Genomic DNA, 23,696 nt, shown 5'->3' on the forward strand with positions numbered 1-23,696 from the left:
CTGTTCTTATCTCAACCCACGAGTTTTACTTTTTTTTTTTTTTTTCCGATTCTGTCCCCCATCCCGCTGGGTGGGGGGAAGTGAGTGAGCAGCTGCATGGTGCTTAGTTGCTGGCTGGGGTTAAACCACGACAACTACAAAGAAAATTAACTCTATCCCAGCCAAAACCAGGACACCTATCACCCGGCAGACCCTGGGCCTGAGCCAGCCGTGGTTAATGATTACAGGGCTCCTGTGCACACTCTGTGGCTCACCCTTACCTCCTTCCTGACCCTGCCACTTCAGCGGTGCCCAAACCTGGGCACAGATTGGCTGAAGTGCTGGGGGTTGCTCTGATTTGAGCAGGAAGCAGCAGCTGCATCAAGAGCCCCCTGGGTATGAGGAGATGCCCCTCAGGGCAGGGCTCCTCCCTGAATGGGCACTTGCCTGATCCTGTGCCAAACTGGGAAGCAGGCTAGGCTCTCCAGGATGGACTTGCAGCCTGTGCTGGGACTTTGACTGGCTCAGGGATTAGCTTGTGTCCTCACCTCTGTCCTCTGTCCCCTGTCCCCCTCCCTCCCCATCCTGCCTGGTCCTGCTTTCCCGCCATGGCTTGCGGGGGCTTCTCCACGGTACCTGTGATGGGCATTGCTGCAGCTCTAGCGCAAATTCACCCTTTCCCGCCACGGTGGTGGGCCAGGCCCCAGCACCATCACTCTGCTTGGGACCAGGGGCTGTCTCAGACCTGCTAATATTCAGCTCATTCTTTACAGGGGTCCTACGAGGGGCTGGCGATGTGAGCCTGGGCTTGTATTGGCCCAAGGTGTGCTAGAAGCAGCCCCTGTGGTGCAAAGGGAGGTTTTGGGGGCATCAGCCATGCTTATCCCAGCTATGGTGCTGCGGAGAAGCAGCAATTTAAGCAGTCACCCCAGCTATGTGAGCTGGCCCTTTGCAAGGCTGTACCAGCACAGCTACAGCTGGGAACCCATCAGACCTGTGGCTGTGGACTCACATGATCCCAGCAGCACTGTGGCACCTCACTCGTGGGGCTCAGGTAGCAGAGCAGGCAAAATGGTAGGTTGATACCTGCCAGAGGCCAGGCTGTGCAAGGCAGCAAGCATGTGATGAGCTGCAGAGCAGCAGCTCCTCAGTCTGCCAAGTCCATTTGTAAATGATCTTTTTGTGCTCTTCCCAAACACCCCTAAAATAGACTTTCCTGGCAGCTCACCACGCTCAGAGACCTTTCCTGATACAGCTGCATGCAGTCACATGGTGGCACAGAGCTGCTCCGAAGCTAACTTGGTGGAAACTAACCTTGTGTGCATGGCTTATTCCCTGGCCAGTGCCCTTCCCTGCCACCCACCAAACCTCCTTTCTGGCAGGCTCCTTGCCCAGGTGGTCTCACTGGCGCTCCCTCCCTCCCTGTACCAGACCAGGAGCACCGGGGTGTGGACTACCCAGGCTGCACGGGCACCATGCAGTCGCCCATTAACATCAACACAGCCAGGACCATCTTCAGCCCCCAGCTGTGGCCAGCTCTCTGGCTACAGCCTGCCAATGAGAAGCTCAAGCTGAGGAATAGTGGGCACGCAGGTGGGTGCAAAGGCAGAGGCACAGGCTGGAGTGCAGGCAGAGCCTGCTTAGTCTTTCCTGGCAGGACCAGACTTCTCTAACACCCTTCCCCTGGGCTCTGGGAAGGGGATTCTCTTGCAGGCTGCAGTCATGTTGCCTTCAAGGCCAAAAGGGAAGCATTGGTCTGCTGAGCCTGTATGAGTCTATGTGCTTTCCTGGCTGGAGGGGAGAAACCAGGAGATGGAGAACTCACCACTCACTGCCTTTGGGAGCTCGTTCCAGGAATTTGTTATAACCCATGTTTCCTTTAAAAATGTGTCCCTGGTATTTCTGATGCAGGTTTGTGGCAACTGGTTCCTCTCCTGCATTTCATTTTTAAAGGACTATTCAGTCTCTGATGTGTCTTAGCCTTTAAGGTACCTACCTCAGTCTTTTAGGACACAACATTGGCCAACTTCTTTGAGTCTGTGCTTTAGGATGCTGTCTCAGGATCTTAAGACATTTTGTAGGGTTTTTTTTCTTTTCCAATTTTAGAATGTTTTTTGGAAAGTCCAGACACAACTTATTCACATTATTTTAGTATCGGTCTCACCATGCCAGATATGGAGGGAAAAACCCATCTTCCCGCTCACCACCCCACAGCTGGGGATGGTGGTCCTGGTTGCTACTGGCTCTGAAGTTGCCCAGCAGAGAAAGACCTGGGGGTGCTGGTTGACAGCAGGCTGAATATGAGCCAGCAGTGTGCCCAGGTGGCCAAGAAGGCCAACGGCATCCTGGCCTGTATCAGAAATAGTGTGGCCAGCAGGAGCAGGGAGGTGATTGTTCCCCTGTATTCGGCACTGGTGAGGCTGCACCTCGAGTACTGTGTTCAGTTTTGGGCCCCTCGCTACAGGAAAGACATTGAGTTGCCAGAACATGTCCAGAGAAGGGCAACCAAGTTGGTGAGGGGCCTGGAGCATACGTCTTATGAGGAGTGGCTGAGGGAGCTGGGGCTGTTTAGTCTAGAGAAGAGGAGGCTGAGGGGAGACCTTATAGCTCTCTACAACTACCTGAAGGGGGGTTGTAGTGAGGTGGGTGCTGGTCTCTTCTGTCAGGTGGCTGGTGATAGGACGAGAGGAAATGGCCTCAAGTTGCGGCAAGGGAGATTTAGGTTAGATATTAGGAAAAATTTCTTTACTGAAAGGGTTGTCAGACATTGGAATAGGCTGCCCAGGGAAGTGGTTGAGTCACCATTCCTGGAGGTATTCAAAAAGCGTGTAGACAAGGTACTCCAGAACATGGTTTAGTGGGCATGGATGATGGTTGGACTCAATGATCTTGAAGGTCTTTTCCAACCTAAATGATTCTATGATTCTTTCTGGGAGCACGTTGAGTGTTTTGTGCATGCTGGTGTCTGCCAGTCCTTGAGCTAAGAAAAGCTGGTGGAGACAGGGACTTTTAAACTCGCCGAAGGTGTGATAAGGCACCTCCTTGCCCTTGTAGCTAGCGAGATGGAGCTGACCTGTGTATACAGCAAACTCAACAGGTTGGACTCGCTGTGCATGGTCAGATCAGCCACGCAGTGCATGCACAGCGCTTTATATTATTGCCTCCTGCCCTAGCATGCCTGAAGAGTTAAACTAGTTGCTATTTTAGACACCCTGGCATCTGGTGTTGCTTGGTGTTCAGAAAAGCAGTCAGAGCATTTTCATTGGGGTGGGGGGGAAGTAGTTTCTCACATGCCTATAAGATGCCTTTTTTTATTCTGGCAACTGCCAGTCTGCTTTATGAAAAGCCATAAATAAAAAGTTGCAAGTCTACTGAGATATTTGTACAGTTACTCCTTTTTGTAATATAAAGTATATACACTGTATAAGCTTTTGCAAGGGCCTGAAAATGACTCTGGTAACTAGTAGAAGGAATGTACTGATTTAGATATACAAAAGAAATGTAAGAACAGATAAGTTCCCAGGGAGGGAGCAGTCTCCCACTTCTGATATTTGAGTTTTGTATCTCTGAGCCCAGTGGCAGGGAATGCCACAGAGGACAAATGACTCATCACAGCCCTGTTACGTTGTTAATCCCAAATATTTGCCCTAGCTCTGTGATGTGACTAAGAGACACTTCACCTATAAAGCAGGAGGTAGGAAAAAAGTTGATTTTTAAAAATGAGGAAAAGGTGCTTAGAAGGATAGGACAGCCTTTCTCAGGGTTCAGGGATGCTCCTGATATTTTTGCTGCATGTCCAGGTAACTCAGCTTTTAGATCTGCCACACTGCTGTATGAGTCCAAGATACCTGGCTAAACCACATTAAAGTAAAAGGCAAAACCGAGTATGTATTTACTGTACCCAAAGAGGCAAAGTTTTAGCTCTAAATGCTTTCAGAAGATTTAATGCTTCTGTGTCACCAGCTCCAGTGCTGGTCAAACACTCACAGACCCCTTTGTTTGAATGGTCCCAGCTCGCCAAGTGCTGCAGCTCTCTGTTCCCGACTGTCCTGCTCTCATAGGTAATCACCACTTTGCCAATATCTTTCTCCATGAATTTTGTCCACAGTCTCTTTATTCTCACTGGGGGGGGGGGGGGGGGGGGGGCGGGGGGGGGGGGGGGCTGTTCACTTTCCAGAATTTTCATAGCAGCTATTTTTGAAGCTGATGTATTTACCAGGGTGTCTTGCAACCTGAAGCTGAAAGTTGAAGCCTGTTGCATTGTCACAGCTCTGGACATTGACCCACCCATAGCCTCATTAAAGATGGGAAGCAAGCTTGTTTGTTGTGGCAAAGTTCTACAAGCCCAGGGTGACTCTTTCCCTTGAGACATCTCTGTGTACCTGTGGGATGGACTGGGCTTTGTGTTTTACTGACTGACGTCTTCCTTCTGCCCTTGCAGTTGTCCTTGAGCTGCCTGAGTCGCTGGCCATCACTGGTGGCTATGCTCAGCAGTACCAAGCCATGCACCTGCACCTGCACCTGCACTGGGGCTCCCTGTCGGGATCCCGCTCGGAGCACACCATCAACAGACACTGCTTTGCTGCGGAGGTAAGGAGCCCTTGTGGCAGTGGATGCATCCTTTCCTCTTCTGGTGCTGGAGTGCTGTCCTGCTCCTAGCCCACGGTCCTGATTGTCACTGGATGAATGCTGTAACTACTTGGCCGGGATCCCTGCTCCCTGGGCAGCTCTGCAGCAGCAGAGTTCAGTGTAGGAGCCCATGCTTTGGTGCCGAGTGCACAAAACAAGAGCCAAACTCATGCCGCAGCCTGTGGTGCAGAGGTGAGGAGGAGACAGGACACCCTGCCCACAGATGGACTGGGGCTGGCTATGTGTGAGCAGTGCAGCCTGTCCCTGTGCTGCAGCCCAGTCCTGGGCTGATGGAGCAGGAGCCACGGCAGTCCCCAGGCTGGGGGAGCCAGCTCCCTGAGCAGCAGCGAGCATCCTGCTTTGGGAGCTGCAGGGACTGTTTACTCTGTACACGCTGTCTTCCTGCTCTGCAGATCCCATCTGGTTTTATTCCTCTTTCACTAATGCTGTCCTCAAACCGAGGCCAGCTCTGCAGTACGACCCCCCAGTATCTAGGGCAGAGTACTGGTTTGGTGTCCATGACTGGGGAAGTTCCTGCGGGCAGCACTTCATGCTTGCTGCTTCGCAGTGGCACACTTTCTCGGTCCCACCAGCATATTCCCTTCCTAGGAGGGGTGCTCAGCACGGGTGCATGTCTCTCCTAGCCCTTGCTCTGGCAGGCTAAAGCCCTGTGGGGGTGAGCACCTCCTGGAGGCACTCATCCTGCATCAGGGTTGCATGTTTCCCTTCCAGATTCACATGGTCCACTACAACACCAAGTATGACAGCTTTAAGGAGGCAATGGTCCACCCAGATGGCCTGGCCGTACTAGAAGCCTTCCTGGAGGTGAGTCCCATAGCTCAGCCCTGGGCAAGAAGGGGTAGGAGCAGTGCTGGGGGGGGCAGAGTCAAGCACAGTTTTGGGGACAGGCAAAGGTGCAAATGTTCCTGGGGAGAGAGAGGGCAGTACCAGAGGGCAGGGCAGCCCTGATGGGAGGAAGGGGTCACTGGGCCAGGGTGCCCCTCACAGGGAACAATTCCTCCCTGCTGGCACTACCATTACCACCCAGTCTCTCTTCAGCCCCTGTGCTTGTCATTTCTGTGGGGTCTCTGTGTTGCAGGTTGGGCCAAGGGAGAATCCATACTATCAGGAAATACTTGAGCATTTGTACAAAATTCAAAGAGAAGGTAAGGCCCTGTTCCACCTAGTACTTGTCTCAGGAGCTGCAGCCCAGCAGAGAAACCCACTGCATGGCAGAGAGGCTGTAGCAGGCACTTGCCATGCATATGTGAGAAGGGGAGCATTGCACAGCTTGTACAGAAATAGCTTTCCAAGGTGCCCTCTGCTCACACATGCTTCCCCCTGCCTCTGGGGCAAACCTACTACCCTTTCTCCAGCACACTGGGTGCAGCAGGGTGGACCCTGGCACATGTGGTGCCAGCCTGGGCTGGGGGGATGCTCCAGGTCAGGTCTGTTCCCATGATCTCCAAGCTGGTCCTGCCTGTTGTCCTCCAAGGGGTTGCCCCACTGTTGCTCCCATGGTGTTTCTTCTTCCAGGCAAGGAAGTCTTGGTGCCTGGATTCAACATCACAGGCCTGCTGCCTGCCAACCTGAAACTCTACTTCCACTACAGTGGCTCTCTGACTGCCCCTTCCTGCTACCAGATGGTGAAGTGGACAGTCTTCAACCAGAGCATGCTACTCTCTCATGACCAGGTCCATCAGGGCAACGAGCTCCATGTTCAGTCTTGCTCAGCCTGTCCCCGCAAGCATGCACCATCCACATTGGTCCCCTGGGGCTTGTCTGGTTCCTGAAGGTGGGACACACCCTGCTCTGCTCACACTGCTTTCCTTCCAGATGTCAGTGCTGGTGACAAGCCTGAGGAACAACAACAGTAAACCTCTGCAGAACAATTTTCGGCTGGTGCAGGACCTGCATGGGTGACAGGTGCTGGCAAGTTTCCAGACCACCCTCCTTTTGGTGAAGCAGCTGCCTTCTGGTAAGGAGCATGTGAATGTGCTCAGGCTGCACCCAGCCACGGGGATGCAGGGACAGGGCGAGGAGAAGGAGTTGAGGCTTCACATCTCTTTTGGAAATGCAGCATTTGCATGGGTTAGCCCTGTCCAGCAGGTGACTTGTGGCAGCACTGGTCTTGGGGTCCTGCTCTCCCCCATTTCTGTGCTTGTCTCGCCCTGCATAGGGAAGATCGGTTTCTAGGAACTATTTTGTCCTTGGTCTTGCAGAAGCAACACTAGCACAGCTGGGGGATGTATGGTCAAGGGCAAATAGCAAACTCCTAGCATCCCAGCCAGATTCTTCATCCCCAAACGCAATAGCTAAATTTCGTAGGAGCTGCCGAGGTATAGGCTTGCAGCAAGCACTCCACTGCCAAGTGCCAAGACCTGCAGAAAGGGCAGTGCAGGGGACCCCTTCCGAAGGCCGCGCTCTGCCAAGGGGGTGATGCAGCCATCCTGGCTGGGCACACGGTTCCCTGCTGTCATGGTTTAAGCCCAGCTGGCAACAAAGCACCACGAGGCTGCTTACTCACTCCTCCCCCCCGGTGGGATGGGGAGTAGAAAATATAACGAAAGGCTCATGGGTCAAGACGAGGACTGGGAGGGATCACTCACCAGTTATGGTCACAGACAAAACAGATTCGACTTGGGGAAAAAAAAAATACCAAAATCAATTTAATTTATTACCAATCAGATCAGAGTAGGGTAATGAGAAATAAAACCAAATCTTAAAACAACTTTTCCCCCCACCCCTCCCTCCTTCCAACTCCACTCCCGATTTTCTCTACCTCCTCCCCCCCGCAGCGGTGCAGAGGGACAGGGAATAGGGGTTGCGGTCAGGTCATCACATATTGTCTCTAACGCTCCTTCCTCCTCAGGGGGCAGACTCCTCACACTCTTCCCCTGCTCCAGCATGGGGTCCCTCCTACAGGAGACAGTCCTCCATGAACTTCTCCAATGTGAGTCCTTCCCATGGGCTGCAGTTCTTCACTAATTGCTCCAGCGTGGGTCCCTTCCATGGATTGCAGTCCTTCAGGAATGGACTGCTCCAGTGCAGGCTTCCCACAGAGCCACGGCCAGGTGCCCACCAAAGCCGTTCTATCACTCCCTCTCCTCAACTAGACAGGGTTTGTCATGGGGGGAGTACAGCCTGTACTGGGGGGCTCAGGCCTGTCACAGGGGACATGGCCTGCATCAGGGGGACCTGGGCCTGTCATGGGGGAGCAGGGCCTGTCATGGGGAGACATGGCCTGCACCAGTTAGGGACCTGGGCCTGTCACCAGGGGGCACAGCCTGTACCAGGGGGCTCAGGTCTGTCACGGAGGGGCAAGGCCTGCACTAGGGGGGGATGTGGCCTGCACCCAGGGGAGCTTGGCCCTGTCACTGGTACCCTCACAGGGGCCACCCAGTGAGGGGGGCCTTGCACTGCCCCCCAGAACCTGGGCCAGCTGGGGATGCCCAGGCTTGGGTGAGGTGTGCTGGCTGTCCCCAAGGGTCCCTAACTGCCTGTCACCCCACCACAGGCCTGCCTTGGTGCAGGGGGCCTCTGGCACTGCCCCCAGGCCCCTTGCAGCCCCTGAGCATGCAGGGCAGGGGCCACACACCCCCTGCCCTGCACACTGCTCCTCCTGCAGTGCCCACTCCACATTCACAGCTCAGGCAGCGCAGCCCCTATGTGGAGCACAGTACCGAGCGTTGCATATGGGGTGTAAGTAACTCATACAGAAATGAGACAGCACTGCGTGATTATAACTGTTTGTGTTTTCCTCCAGTTGCGTTGTTCTCTGGTGGGATTGTGTCCTGGTTTCAGCTGGGATAGAGTTAACTGTCTTCCTAGTAGCTGGTACAGTGCTATGTTTTGAGTTCAGTATGTGAAGAATGTTGATAACACTGATGTTTTCAGTTGTTGCTCAGTAGTGTTTAGACTATAGTCAAGGATTTTTCAGCTTCTCATGCCCAGCCAGCGAGAAAGCTGGAGGGGCACAAGAAGTTGGCACAGGACACAGCCAGGGCACCTGACCCAAACTGGCCAACAGTGTATTCCATACCATGTGATGTCCCGTCTAGTTTAGGAACTGGGAAGGGGGGGGCAGGGAATCGCCACTTGGGGACTGGCTGGGTGTCGGTCGGCGGGTGGTGAGCAATTGCCCTGCGCATCATTTGTACATTTCAATCCTTTTATTACTACTGTTGTCATTTTATTAGTGTTATCATTATCATTATTAGTTTCTTCTTTTCTGTTCTATTAAACCGTTCTTATCTCAACCCACGAGTTTTACTTCTTTTCCCGATTTTCTCCCCCATCCCACTGGATGGGGGGGAGTGAGTGAGCGGCTGCGTGGTGCTTAGTTGCTGGCTGGGGTTAAACCACGACAGATTGATAAATCAATAATATTGATTATGTTGACTGGGAGCTTCATGTGGTGCTTGGCTTTATGTGGCTTGACCTGTTCTGAAATCACCCAGAGCCCTGCAAAACCCACACAGCTCAGCAACACAGCTCTTCCCGCCCTCACCCAAATGTCTCGGGCTGTAAATGCGGGGGTAATCACACCCAAAGGAGGGGCTGGGGGGGCGGCAGTGGTTTGTGTCCTGCTCTGCGCAGCTCAACATGTCTCATCAAAATGTGTCTGTGATGCCCTTTGTGTGGTCATTCCCCTCCAGCACATTGTTCAAGGATATTGAACAGGAAGGATTCAGAGATGAGATGAGGCACTAGAGCAATGAGGAAACTGGAGAAGAGTGTGGAGGTGAGAGGCTGCTGGAGGTTAATGTGGTGGTTTATCAAAGGGGTTGCAGCCCACACCAGGGCTGAAAGCACTTTGGGGAGATCTTCAGTCTGTCAGGCCTAGATAAACAAATCCAAAGGTTGAAATTCAGCAGAGGAAGTGCAAGGGGAGGGAGGAGGGGACAGGCCCTGTGGTCCTCAGCGTGGATCTGAGTGGGGAGATGTGCCTCCAGGTCGAGCCCCCCTGCTGCCCGGCCTCCCAGAGCTTCCCCTGGCCTGCACCTCTCTGCAGGACCACAAGGGGAAGCAGATGGGTGGGAGGATGGAGAAAATGCGAAGCTTTGCTCAACCATGAAAGATGATAGCCTCACATCTTTGGGGCAGAGCATCACCTGGGAACAGCAGCCAGGATCTCACTGCCAAACCACAGAAAGCTCAGAGGGGAAAAAAGGCCCTTGCAGCAGAGTGTAAAAGGTTAAGTTAAATGGACTGGTCCAAACCAGGAGGCTGGACAGCTTATAGGGAAAAACACTGGGCGTGAAAGGGCTTTGTCCCAGCAGGAAGACAAGGGCGCGCACAGGCTGGACGCAGGGGGCCCATCCTGATAAGGGTGCAGGGCAGGCTTGTTTGCAGTGCGGGGCACTGCTCACTGGGACAGGCTCCCGCAGAAGTGGTTTTGCACTCTTGTTCCTTTTGCAGCCAGACAAACCCCTGCCTGGAAGGTGCTTTGACCAAACAACAGAATGGCTCAGCTGATGTACTGTGGAAAAGCAAGGAGGACCCAAGGAGGAGCCCCAGCCCTTGTGCAGGGCCAGCTCTACCGGCCAGGACAGCTGTGCACCATCCTTCCCCTCTAGCACATCCCAGGGAGGGAGGCTGTGGCTCCCGGCAGGTCCTGCACCCCAGGAGGACAACCAGAAAATGAGTACCCCATGCGAGGGGAGCCCTTTTCCCTGTAGGAGAAGGTCTTGGAGCCACAAACCAGAGGTACTGGGCCAGGGGGAGGGCAGGAGGCCGGCAGCACCTGGGCAGGAAAGAGATACAATCTCACCACCCTCCTTTTCTGAGCTGAGAGATGCAGCAAATAAAGGAAAGCAGATAACGAAAGCTATCCCTGCCGGCCATTCGCTGGGGTGGTGGCCTGGCTCAGCAAGGGGTCAGCATGAATTATGTTTCCTGGCAGCATGAGGCTGTGCTTTTAGAGGGATATTCGCTGGGTAGCGTGGGAGAACAGGGCTCAGCGCACAGCGTGGAGGGGCTCGAAGCGGAGGGCAGGACTAGATCATGGCTTTGGGCATCCCCAGGGAATCCAGCCTTTTTTGGTGACAGCAATGAGACACATCCTGCCACTCTTCTCTTTGTGTTGGAGAAAACACAGAAAGCCAGGAGGAAACTTCCTGAATGCTTTGGAAATTGGTTGCCTACTGCGTTAATATTTGCTAGTTTATACAGCTGTCCCTCAGGCAGGTGTTCAGTGACTGGTAATAGAAAATGCAACTAGTACATGGGGTAATATGGTGGGTTGACCCTGGCTGGATGCTAGGTGCCCACCAAAGCTGTTCTATCACTCCCTCCTCCTCAGCTGGACAGGGGAGAGAAAATATAACAAAGGGCTCATGGGTCAAGATAAGGACAGGAGAGATCACTCACCAATTACCATCACAGGCAAAACAGACTCAGCTTGGGGAAAATTCACTCAATTTATTACCAATCAACCAGAGTAGGGTAATGAGAAATAAAACCAAATCTCAGAACACCTTCCCTTCACCCCTCCCTTCTTCCCAGGCACAACTTCCCTCCCGGCTTCTCTACCTACCCCCTCCAGCGGCACAGGGGGATGGGGAATGGGGTTTATGGTCGGTTCATCACACGTTATTTCTGCTGCTTCATCCTCCTCTGGGGAAGGACTCATGACACTCTTCCCCTGCTCCAGCATGGGGTCCCTCCCACGGGAGACAGTCCTCCACAAACTTCTCCAATGTGGGTCCTTCCCATGGGCTGCAGTTCTTCACGAACTGCTCCAGCATGGGGCCCTTCCATGGCGTGCAGTCCTTCAGGAGCATACCGCTCCAGCGTGGGTCCCCCACAGGGTCACAAGTCCTGCCAGGAACCTGCTCCAGCGCAGGCTTCCCATGGGGTCACAGCCTCCTTCAGGAACTCACCTGCTCCAGCGTGGAGTCCTCCACAGGCTGCACGTGGATATCTGCTCCACCGTGGACCTCCATGGACTGCAGGGGGACAGCCTCCCTCACCATGGTCTTCACCACGGGCTGCAGGGGAATCTCTGCTGTGGCGCCTAGAGCATCTCCTCCCCCTGCTTCTTCACTGACCTTGGTGTCTGCAGGGTTGTTTCTCTTACATGTTCTCACTCCTCTCTCCGGCTGCCATTTCTGTGAGTCCTGCAACTTTTTTTCCTTCTTAAATATGTTATCACAGAGGCATTACCACTATTGCTGATTGGCTCGGCCTTGGCCGGCAGCGGGTCCGTCTTAGAGCCAGCTGGTATTGGCTCTGTCAGACACAGGGGAAGCTTCCAGCAGTTTCTTAAAGAAGCCACCCCTGTTGCCCCTCCCGCTACCAAAACCTTGCCACACAAAGCCAATACATGGAGCATCCACCTGCTCTGGCGTGGGGTCCTCCATGGGTTGCAGGTGGGCATCTACTCCACCGCTCACCTCCATGGGCTGCAGGGGAACAGCCTGCCGTCTCACCACAGGCTGCAGGGGCATCACCTCCTCCATCGCACCTCCTCCCCCTCCTTCTTCACTGACCTTGCTGTCTGCATAGGTGTTTCTCTCACATTCCACTCCCCCTCTGCTGCAGGTTTCCTCTTCTTAAATATGTTATCGCAGAGGTACTACCACTGTTGCTGATTGGCTCAGCTTTGGCCAGAGGTAGGTCCGACTTGGAGCCAGGGAAGCTTCTAGCAGCTTCTCACAGGAGCCACCTCTGTAGCCCCCTCCCCTACTACCAAAACCCCACCACACAAACCCAAAACAGTGACTACTAGAAACAGCACACAGGCTTGGTCGCAGGTCTTTAGGCAATGCCCTCAGTAACCACATGCCATGGTGCAGGGCACTTCCCACTTGCAGCCAGCTCGCTAATGGCCATAGGCTTTTAATCACTGCGGTCTTCAGCCTAGCTAACAGTTTCCCATGTGGCACCACATCAAATGCTTCACTGAAGTTGGGAGAGATAAATCTACCGCATTTTCTTTTGTCTAGAATATCACTTATCAAAGAAGGATATCAGGTTAGGCTGGCATGCTCTATCTTTGGTAAACCTGTTAGATACTTTATCATATTTTCCACTTACCTCCAAGCCTTTCTTTCGCTACTTTCTTGTGGAAGCTGTCCCAAAGCCTCCAGCCACTGAGGCTGGGGCAATGGGGACTGGCAGTGGCCAGCTGCCTCCTACTGGGGAGCTGCTCACCATCTTGCTGCAGGCAGCTGTCCCTGTGGTTGCTGCCTGCTGGGCTCGCCCCATGCCCCTCTCTAGGGTTTCCTGCAGGGCTTGGTGCAGTCATAGGGTGCTGCCGTACCCTGCTCCCTGCCTGCCCACTTCCCGGGCAGTGGCAGCCGCGGTGAGGGAGTTTCTGGCTGGATTCAGTGAGGCTTTTGTGTGGGCTGTGGTTCAAGGAGTATTTTTTTTTCCTTCCTTTCCCTTAATGCTTTTGCCGGGTGTTGGGGCCAGGCTTGCGACGGGGAATCTTGCAGGCAGCCCTGCTTTGGCAGCGTGGCCTGAAGCCCTGCAGGCTTCCCTCCCCAAACATCTCGGGCAACCTCTTGACTGCCCTGTCTCTCTTCCAGGTAGCAACGGCTCAGCAGCAGGAGGTAGGCGAGGTGCTGGCCCGAAGGAGGGGAAGGCAGCCAGGGGGCGTACCTACCTGGGAAGAGGGGTCCTGGCAGCTGTGTGCTGAGCCGGGGGGCAGGCAGCCATGGTGGGGGTGCAGGGCTGCCCTAGCATCTGCACAGCTGGCTCTCACGAGCGTCCTCTTGTCTTTGTCTCTTGCAGGACATTCCAGATCTTCATTTCAGACAGGTAAGCGTGCTCAGCTGAGGTTGCTGCCTTCATGTCCCCTCTGCCTTTGGGCCACCAGCCTTCTCCAGCCTTGCCCCATCTCCCTGGTCCGGTAGCTGCAAGGGACTGTCCCCAGTGTAACATGCCTGTGCTCGGCTCACTTGCAGGGGATGTGCTGGTCGTGTTCTTCAGGGTGTTCTTTGCCATCACGGCACTAGCCTTCCTGCTGTACAGCTACAAGCACTGCAGTCAGAATGCACGATGAGCGACAGGGAGCTGCAGAAGGGGCCCCAGGGGGTGGCAGGGGTCAGTCTGGGGCATGGGAAGGGGGGGTCTCTCAGGCAGCAACATGGGTTAGCAGGGCCCCCCCACCTGCTCTAACAACACACACACACCCTTCCTCCCCCACCAGGCTCGACTTGCCAACCAAATCCAAGGTCATCTACACAGCAGCCACCACTAACAACACCGTGTGAGCCTTGGGCCTCTGCGGAGGTCCTAGCCCTGCTGGCTCAGCCTGTCCCACCCCACCTCCCCTCACTCCTGCCCCGGGCTGAGGGAGGGCAGGTTATCCAGCATCCCGTGGCCACACAGGCTGCCCACATGGACTGCCTGGGGCAGCATCTGGCCTCAGTAGATATTTTTGTTATTTAAAAAAAAGCCCTTCCCAACCAGCAGAGACAGTATCAGCCTCTGTGCCCCAGGCAGAGCTCTAGAGCAAGCAGCGCAGGGCTCTTTGCACAGCCTGGCCCTGCCCTCTGTCTCTCTGGGACTTCCTCCTATTTGTGCAGTGTTGGAAAAACATAGCCGTGGCTTGGTAGGGCTGGAGAAAGCCAGAGCTGAACGTTGGCAGAGCCACAGCTTCCTTGCTGGCTAGCCCCCACCCAGCTCTGACATAGCTGGAGCAATCCCTGGCCCACAGCTGCCTCCCACCTTTCCTGGCAGCTCCAGCACAGCCAGAGCCAAGCCCTGGGGAGCTCCACAGCCCCACAGAAGCCAAGAGAAATGGGCTGGACCTGGGAGAGGGGAGGAACCTGCAGGTCTCTAGCTCTCAGCAGCCTCCACCTCAAAGTGGTAAAACCAGAGATGGACAGAGCAGGAGCAAGACCTTCAGGCAACTGGGGTCTGCAACTGCCAGACACCCCCCATAGTCATGCCAGCATGAGCCACTGCCACCAGCACTGGCACGCACACCCCCACTCACCTATGGTACTTCTTTTTATTGGTATAAAAGCCCACTGTGGACTTCTCAGCCCTGAGCCTGATGGCAGTTTCTCCCTCCCAGCCCTATGGCACAGCATCAGGGCTGGTGCCTGCCTGAAAATCCCCCTCTGAGGGCAGGAGAGGGCAATGATCCACTGGCATGGCCCCCTGAACCCCCCTCCCCAAGCTGTGCTGGTACCAGTTGCGGGGTTGCATCTCCTCCCAAGCCCTCTGCCACCCTCCACATGGCACTGTCTTCTCCTGTCCTCCTCCTGCCCTGGATGCTGTCAGCCCCCTTGAGTCGCCCAATACCCATGGCTGCTCCCAACACACCATCCCTCCCCATGCTGGGATGCCAGCTCACTGCAGTTACCACAGTCCAGCATGGGGGGGGCGTGGCTTCCAGGGCAGCAAGGCTGGGCCAAGAGGCAGAGAAAGTAGCACCATAGAGGTCAGCCCCAGCCCAGAGCCCGGCAGCACTTTGCAAAGCCACTTCCTTCACCCTGCGGTAAGGAGGAGGCACGGGTTTCCCCCTGCCCTGGCACAGGAGACAGCACATCTTCTGCGGCAGAGGGAGAAGTGACGGGTTTCTTTGGGCTCAAGCCTCCGGCAGTCCAAGGTAGCATCCTTCCCAGGCAAGCTAACTGGGGCTCCACTCGCAGCAGGGCCAGCAAAGCCAAGTCCCCCAAAACTGAGCTGTTCTCTGGGGGCTTCCAAAGGGGTGGCAGAGCGAGCCAGCTCCAGCCACACCGGTCAGCTGGCTGCTGCAGCCAGACCCCAGCACCTGTCCTGCCAGAACTGGCCAGGGTCCACCAGTCCAGGAGAAAAGATATTGCAGAGAAGGTGATGGCTGCTCTTGTCACCAGGATGGAGGGGAGGGCAGGGGCAGCTGGGGACAGGAACATCCCACGGGGCCTCAGGATTCCAGCTGAGGGCTGGCTCCACTCTGCAGATCTGCGGGAAGCAAGAGGGGAGGGGGGCAGTTTTCACCAGACTCCTTACCCTATACTTCCCCCAGCAGAGGCAACAACCTGACCACAGCCCCAAACCCCAGCATCTCCTCTAGTCTGGCAGCCAAGGGAATGATGCCCTTGCTCCAGCCCCTGAGGCACCCTCTCCCCACCCCAGCGCTGGTCCAGGTACCCAGAGGAACCTGCAGGGTCCCCTGTCCCCATTACGGAACAGGACTTACAGAGCAGGAAGTGCCGCAGGTTCTGGGCAGAGCCCCCTGAGAGCAGGTAAGCCCAAGTGGCGGCGGTGGCCATCAGCAGGTAGGAGGGCACCAGGCTGCCCATGTACAGGGGGTTGCAAAACGTCTAGGGAGAGAGGTGGGAGAGGGAAGGGGTGAGCAGGCAGGAGAAGACAGGGCCAGGATGGGTGGCAGTGTCACCACTTCAATGAGCAGAATCGGACAGGGGATACCAGCTTTGGCATTCAGTTTGCAAAGGGGACACATGGGGACAGCTGCAAATCCCCCAAAACCCAACTGCTTCGCTAGTGCCGAAGGCTATTACCCCCCCAGCACAGGGACCAGCATGCACCACAGCCATCCCTGAATATAGGTCCCTCTGCTCCTGGCTACTCACCGACCCCGAAACGGCAAGGTGCATGATGACGACAGCTGTGATCTCCCACCAGCGCCGGTGCTCACAGCCATGGAAGAAGAGGATCCCCCAGAAGGTGTGAAGGAAAATCAGCACCATGGTCATAAAGGCTGCAGGAAGCAGCAAAGGGGTGTCACCAGGGAGCCACCCGCCCTGGCCCAGCCCGCAGGCTTGGGGAGGGATGGAAAAGAGCCAGGGAAGGGGAGTAGGGGCACTGCTGGGTCAGACTTGGAAGCGCTGGGAGGGATGGGGGAGAGGAGCAGGGAGGGTGTGCTGGTTTTGGCTGGGATGGAGTTAATTTTCTTCATAGTAGCTAGTATGGGGCCATGTTTTGGATTTGTGCTGGAACCAGTGTTGATAATGCTGAGATGTTTTTGTTATTGCTGAGCAGTGCTTACACAGAGTCAAGGCCTTTTCTGCCTCTCGCACCACCCCACCAGCGAGTAGGCTGGGTGTGCACAAGAAGTTGGGAGGGGACACAGCCAGGACAGCTGACCCCAACTGACCAAAGGGATATTCCAGACCATATGATGTCATGCTCAGCATATAAAGCTGGGGGAAGGAGAAGGAAGGGGGGGACATTCAGAGTTATGGCATTTTGTCTTCCCAAGTAACCATTACGTGTGATGGAGCCCTGCTTTCCTGGAGATGGCTGAACACCTGCCTGCCGATGGGAAGGAGTGAACGAATTCCTTGTTTTGTTTTGCTTTGCTTGCGTGCGCGGCTTTTGCTTTACCTATTAAACTGTCTTTATCTCAGCCCATGAGTTTTCTCACTTTTACCCTTCTGATTCTCTCCCCCATCCCACTCTGGAGGGAGGTGAGTGAACAGCTGCATGGTGCTTAGTTGCCGGCTGGGGTTAAACCACGACAGAGGGTCACAGGACAGAGAGAAGGGTTTGGCACAGAGAGATGTGACAGGGGACCACAAAGGGCTCAGATGGGTATGGGGAGTGGCAGCGGGGTGCAGCATGGAGGGGAGAGCACAGGGGACTGAGCCCCAGCCCCCCCAGGTCTGCCGCCTCTGTGGTGGGGCAGAGATGTGGGCAAAGGGTGCCAGTCGCTCACCTGAGGTCAGGAAGTAGAGCTGTGAGTCCCCGTGGATGCCCGTGGTGCCGGGCCCTAATGCGTCTGCCAGGAGATTGATCATGGAGAAGGTGCCGCTCATGAGCCCAAAGCCCACGCCAGCCACTGCTGGGACAGGGATGCCGTCAAGCCCCAAGCCACCCAGGACCACCCCAGGCACCTCCCAATCCCTCGGGGGACCCAGCCAGCTTCAAGGTGAGAAACCCCCCTTTCCCCCCAGCGCCGTGCCCAGCCCTGCCTGGCCGCTCTGTGCAGCACTCACCGTATGCCATTTGCTGGATGGAAATGGGGGAGCAGCCGTCCTCACTGAGGGCCACCAGCCCTTCAATGGCCTTCCTGCAGAGGGGAGAGCACGCTGGAGGCCGGCACAACCTGGCCACCTCCCGGGGCACAGTGCAGCACCAGGACAGAGTAGGCAGGAGCCAGGGTCTCACTCTGCACCATCCCACCATCCTGGTAACCTCCCCATCACTGAGCCACACCTGCTCTGGAGAGCATCCACAGGACCACCCTGAACCACTGGACAAACCACACACATGAAAACCACACGAAGCCACATAGAAAGATTTCCACAGAGGGACGTGAGCGCAAGCCAGCCCCGCAGAGCAGGGGTGGGGCAAGTGGGACATCAGGTGCAAAGCGAGCAGCACCCCCGCACAGAAAACAGCCCCAGTGCTGGCACAGGAGGCGCATGCCAGAAGGGTGTACCTGATCTTGGCAGTTATACTCTTAGATGTTGGGGAAAAAAACAGAGAGGGTGCAGGAAAGAGCTCAAAGAGCTAGAAAAATTCTTTGGGGGGAGAAACTGAGAGCGCTAGGTTTCATAAGTTTTATCAGCTAGAGGTATGGCAGGTGAGGAGGATGCCAGATGGCTCCACAGCCCCAGGAGGACAGCAGCATTTGCAGCTGGAGATCCACAGGGCAATGAAATGCAGTGGTTTGTGTTCGAGGCCGCTCCGCGGAGCTCTGCTACCCTCTGCCTGCCCACCTCCAGCAGCGCCCTGCTGCAGGGAGCAGTGCAAGCCTACGTACCCGGCCCCCCAGCCCCTTGCCCCACACCAGCACCCAGCCAGCTGGGAAGGTGGGGACCGCTGGGGGGGGGGCAATGAGGGATGCCGACTCCTGCATTGCCTCCCTGGTCCAGCGCAGCGTCCGTCCGTCCATCCATCCAAAAACAGTACAGGGTGCAGCGCGTGCTCACCCAGCAGGCGGCACAAGCCCCTGCGCTCCGGGACCAGCGGTGCCAGGGAGGCCGGGAGCTGCTGAGACTGCACCTAGACTTTGCCCTGGGCTGGCCAGGGCACTGAGCACGGCCCGGCAACGATGCGCCACCCCGCAGAGCACTGAAACCACTTTCAGGCTGTCCCCGCCAAAGCCGTCCCTAAGAAAGGAACAAGACTTGCCAGGAGACGAGGGCAGATCCCTAACCCTTCCCCATCCCCCACGCAGCAAAGTGGGCATTTCCTGGTGCCTGGCATCCCCCCAGCTTCTGTCTGATCTGCGGGAGCACTGCTGGCGCTAGTCACCAGGTGACAGGGCAGAGAGGATGTTACACGTCCTGCAGCAGCCCAAACCTACAGCCTACCTGTCCCGAATTCAGAGAGACACTACCAGCCACCTCAGCCCTGGGTCCTCCAGACCTTAGGTCTGCTCTGCCCTGCCACTCGAGACCTGCTCGAGGTTAATGTACCGACACAGGTACCACCTGCGTGCTCCCAGCAAGGATCAAGGCAGCTTGGTGCCACTCTCTGCATCCCTCCCAGCCGAAATCTGGACCCACCATAGCTGGGAGAGCAGAAGGACCATCTGGCAGTGCTGGAGCAGGGTAGGAGATGCCCTTACCTGAGGAGCTTGTAGTAGAGGAAGCGGAAAGCCTCCTGCAGCAGCACAGAGAACATCACCCCAAATATCAAGAGCCCCTTCTGCAACGGCTCATCCCGGGGGTCGCTGGCTTTAACAGTGATAAACCAGATGAGGGAGGAGAGCAGCAGTGACACTAGCCAGAAGAAAGCCCTGCAAGAGAGAGAGCGCCTGCTGGCACCGGTGCCATGCCAGGACTGGTGCTGGTACCAGTGCCAGTGCCATGCCCGTGCCCATCAGCACTACGCCTGCACCCCTCTATTGGTACTAGCACTGGCAGCAGTACCCTAGCCTTGCCCACTCTCCTACCAGTACCAGCGCTGTTCTGGCACCAGTGCTGGGCAGGTGATGCCTGTACTGGTACTGCTGCTGTGCCTGCACTCCTCCTCTGCTGGTAACCAGAACTGGCACCAGTGCCCCTGCCAAGCCTACACCAGTACCAATACCAGTGCCAGGCTCATATCCATGTCAGTACCAGTACCATACCCTATTGATCCCACAGTGGTACTGGTACCACTGCCCCTGCTGTGCACGTCAGTACCACTACTGACCCTGTACTGGTACTGGAACCAGTGCTCTACTGACCCCATGCCATTACCAATACCAGTGTCCCTCTCCATCATGCCCACGCCATGTGGTGACCACAATGGTACCAGTACAATACTAGTACTGGAGCCCCTGTTGTGAAAGGAATGGCACCAGTATGAGTACTGGTACTGGTGCCCCTGTCATGCCCACAACAGTACCAGTACGAGTACTGGTGCCCCTGTTGTGCCTGCAATGGTACCAGTACAAGTATGGATACTGGTGCCCCTGTCACATTTGCAAGGGTAAGAGCACCAGTACTAGTGCTCCTGTCATGCTCACAACCACACCAGTATGAGTACTGGTGTCCCTGTTGTGCCCATGATGGTACCAGTAAGAGAACCAGTACTGGTGCCCCTATCATGCAAGGAACAGCACCAGTACGAGCACTGGTACTGGTGCCCCTGTCGTGCCCACAACAGCGCCAGCACTAGTCCCCCCGTTGCGCTTCTGCTAGTACCAGTCACGTTCCTGTCACACCCGTGCTGGTACCAGCACCAATACTGGTGCCATACCTGTACCGATACCAATACCAGCGTCCCCTCCACGCCCACACCAGTATCCACGGTGGCACCAGTGCCCCTCCCGCACCGGTACCGGTGCGGGACTGACCCAGCAATAAGGATGATGATGCGGAGCGGGTCGCGGGCGATGGTGAAGAGGAAGAGGCTGAACACCGGCCCAAAGGCGATGAAGGTACACCCGAAGAAGATGGCGAGCGTCATGGCAGCAGGGCCCAGGGAACGGGAACGGGAACGGAACCCGGCAGCTCAGATCGGCCTAGCTCAGCCCCCACACCTCCTCTTCCTCCTTCCTTCCCTCCTCCCCCGCCCTTCCGGGGCCGCCTGACGTCACACGCGCGCCACCGCCGGAAGGGCCGCGCTGGGCGGGGGCAGGGTCTGAGCCGGAGTGGGGCGGAGCTAGGGTCTGTTATGGGGGGGCACATCCTGAACCTCGGGGTTTGGGTTTGTCATGGGGGGTACAGCCTGTACTGAGGGGCTCAGGCCTGTCACAGGGGACATGGCCTGCATCGGGGGGACCTGGGCCTGTCATGGGGGAGCAGGGCCTGTCATGGGGAGACATGGCCTGCACCAGTTAGGGACCTGGGCCTGTCACCAGGGGGCACAGCCTGTACCAGGGGGCTCAGGTCTGTCACGGAGGGGCAAGGCCTGCACTAGGGGGGGATGTGGCCTGCACCCAGGGGAGCTTGGCCCTGTCACTGGTACCCTCACAGGGGCCACCCAGTGAGGGGGGCCTTGCACTGCCCCCCAGAACCTGGGCCAGCTGGGGATGCCCAGGCTTGGGTGAGGTGTGCTGGCTGTCCCCAAGGGTCCCTAACTGCCTGTCACCCCACCACAGGCCTGCCTTGGTGCAGGGGGCCTCTGGCACTGCCCCCAGGCCCCTTGCAGCCCCTGAGCATGCAGGGCAGGGGCCACACACCCCCTGCCCTGCACACTGCTCCTCCTGCAGTGCCCACTCCACATTCACAGCTCAGGCAGCGCAGCCCCTATGTGGAGCACAGTACCGAGCGTTGCATATGGGGTGTAAGTAACTCATACAGAAATGAGACAGCACTGCGTGATTATAACTGTTTGTGTTTTCCTCCAGTTGCGTTGTTCTCTGGTGGGATTGTGTCCTGGTTTCAGCTGGGATAGAGTTAACTGTCTTCCTAGTAGCTGGTACAGTGCTATGTTTTGAGTTCAGTATGTGAAGAATGTTGATAACACTGATGTTTTCAGTTGTTGCTCAGTAGTGTTTAGACTATAGTCAAGGATTTTTCAGCTTCTCATGCCCAGCCAGCGAGAAAGCTGGAGGGGCACAAGAAGTTGGCACAGGACACAGCCAGGGCACCTGACCCAAACTGGCCAACAGTGTATTCCATACCATGTGATGTCCCGTCTAGTTTAGGAACTGGGAAGGGGGGGGCAGGGAATCGCCACTTGGGGACTGGCTGGGTGTCGGTCGGCGGGTGGTGAGCAATTGCCCTGCGCGTCATTTGTACATTTCAATCCTTTTATTACTACTGTTGTCATTTTATTAGTGTTATCATTATCATTATTAGTTTCTTCTTTTCTGTTCTATTAAACCGTTCTTATCTCAACCCACGAGTTTTACTTCTTTTCCCGATTTTCTCCCCCATCCCACTGGATGGGGGGGAGTGAGTGAGCGGCTGCGTGGTGCTTAGTTGCTGGCTGGGGTTAAACCACGACAGATTGATAAATCAATAATATTGATTATGTTGACTGGGAGCTTCATGTGGTGCTTGGCTTTATGTGGCTTGACCTGTTCTGAAATCACCCAGAGCCCTGCAAAACCCACACAGCTCAGCAACACAGCTCTTCCCGCCCTCACCCAAATGTCTCGGGCTGTAAATGCGGGGGTAATCACACCCAAAGGAGGGGCTGGGGGGGCGGCAGTGGTTTGTGTCCTGCTCTGCGCAGCTCAACATGTCTCATCAAAATGTGTCTGTGATGCCCTTTGTGTGGTCATTCCCCTCCAGCACATTGTTCAAGGATATTGAACAGGAAGGATTCAGAGATGAGATGAGGCACTAGAGCAATGAGGAAACTGGAGAAGAGTGTGGAGGTGAGAGGCTGCTGGAGGTTAATGTGGTGGTTTATCAAAGGGGTTGCAGCCCACACCAGGGCTGAAAGCACTTTGGGGAGATCTTCAGTCTGTCAGGCCTAGATAAACAAATCCAAAGGTTGAAATTCAGCAGAGGAAGTGCAAGGGGAGGGAGGAGGGGACAGGCCCTGTGGTCCTCAGCGTGGATCTGAGTGGGGAGATGTGCCTCCAGGTCGAGCCCCCCTGCTGCCCGGCCTCCCAGAGCTTCCCCTGGCCTGCACCTCTCTGCAGGACCACAAGGGGAAGCAGATGGGTGGGAGGATGGAGAAAATGCGAAGCTTTGCTCAACCATGAAAGATGATAGCCTCACATCTTTGGGGCAGAGCATCACCTGGGAACAGCAGCCAGGATCTCACTGCCAAACCACAGAAAGCTCAGAGGGGAAAAAAGGCCCTTGCAGCAGAGTGTAAAAGGTTAAGTTAAATGGACTGGTCCAAACCAGGAGGCTGGACAGCTTATAGGGAAAAACACTGGGCGTGAAAGGGCTTTGTCCCAGCAGGAAGACAAGGGCGCGCACAGGCTGGACGCAGGGGGCCCATCCTGATAAGGGTGCAGGGCAGGCTTGTTTGCAGTGCGGGGCACTGCTCACTGGGACAGGCTCCCGCAGAAGTGGTTTTGCACTCTTGTTCCTTTTGCAGCCAGACAAACCCCTGCCTGGAAGGTGCTTTGACCAAACAACAGAATGGCTCAGCTGATGTACTGTGGAAAAGCAAGGAGGACCCAAGGAGGAGCCCCAGCCCTTGTGCAGGGCCAGCTCTACCGGCCAGGACAGCTGTGCACCATCCTTCCCCTCTAGCACATCCCAGGGAGGGAGGCTGTGGCTCCCGGCAGGTCCTGCACCCCAGGAGGACAACCAGAAAATGAGTACCCCATGCGAGGGGAGCCCTTTTCCCTGTAGGAGAAGGTCTTGGAGCCACAAACCAGAGGTACTGGGCCAGGGGGAGGGCAGGAGGCCGGCAGCACCTGGGCAGGAAAGAGATACAATCTCACCACCCTCCTTTTCTGAGCTGAGAGATGCAGCAAATAAAGGAAAGCAGATAACGAAAGCTATCCCTGCCGGCCATTCGCTGGGGTGGTGGCCTGGCTCAGCAAGGGGTCAGCATGAATTATGTTTCCTGGCAGCATGAGGCTGTGCTTTTAGAGGGATATTCGCTGGGTAGCGTGGGAGAACAGGGCTCAGCGCACAGCGTGGAGGGGCTCGAAGCGGAGGGCAGGACTAGATCATGGCTTTGGGCATCCCCAGGGAATCCAGCCTTTTTTGGTGACAGCAATGAGACACATCCTGCCACTCTTCTCTTTGTGTTGGAGAAAACACAGAAAGCCAGGAGGAAACTTCCTGAATGCTTTGGAAATTGGTTGCCTACTGCGTTAATATTTGCTA

General features: G+C 55.9%; 2 protein-coding genes across 2 annotated transcripts; one reads left to right on the forward strand and one right to left on the reverse strand.

The window, feature by feature from the left end:
- Positions 1–1,310: 1,310 nt before the first annotated feature.
- Positions 1,311–13,867, forward strand: CA9 (carbonic anhydrase 9; the record flags this gene model as incomplete). The annotated part of the gene is given in 10 exon segments (XM_069775651.1): positions 1,311–1,572; positions 4,421–4,569; positions 5,341–5,433; positions 5,708–5,774; positions 6,145–6,302; positions 6,445–6,586; positions 13,143–13,170; positions 13,358–13,374; positions 13,521–13,610; positions 13,762–13,867. Coding segments are annotated over 10 exon segments (1,074 nt in total), but the record flags the coding sequence as incomplete, so codon positions are not given.
- A 1,249-nt stretch (positions 13,868–15,116) lies between these two features.
- LOC138683648 (gamma-secretase subunit Aph-1b-like) lies at positions 15,117–20,486 on the reverse strand. The gene is made up of 7 exons (XM_069775650.1): positions 20,303–20,486; positions 19,088–19,258; positions 17,508–17,581; positions 17,228–17,350; positions 16,143–16,270; positions 15,749–15,872; positions 15,117–15,510 (listed from the first exon to the last, which is right to left on the reverse strand). Exons 1-7 carry the CDS (start codon positions 20,413–20,415, stop codon positions 15,473–15,475), a joined length of 771 nt encoding a protein of 256 aa, XP_069631751.1. The 5' UTR covers positions 20,416–20,486; the 3' UTR covers positions 15,117–15,472.
- Positions 20,487–23,696: the final 3,210 nt, after the last annotated feature.

Source organism: Haliaeetus albicilla, chromosome W (genome assembly GCF_947461875.1).
Source record: "Haliaeetus albicilla chromosome W, bHalAlb1.1, whole genome shotgun sequence".
NCBI lineage: Eukaryota > Metazoa > Chordata > Aves > Accipitriformes > Accipitridae > Haliaeetus > Haliaeetus albicilla.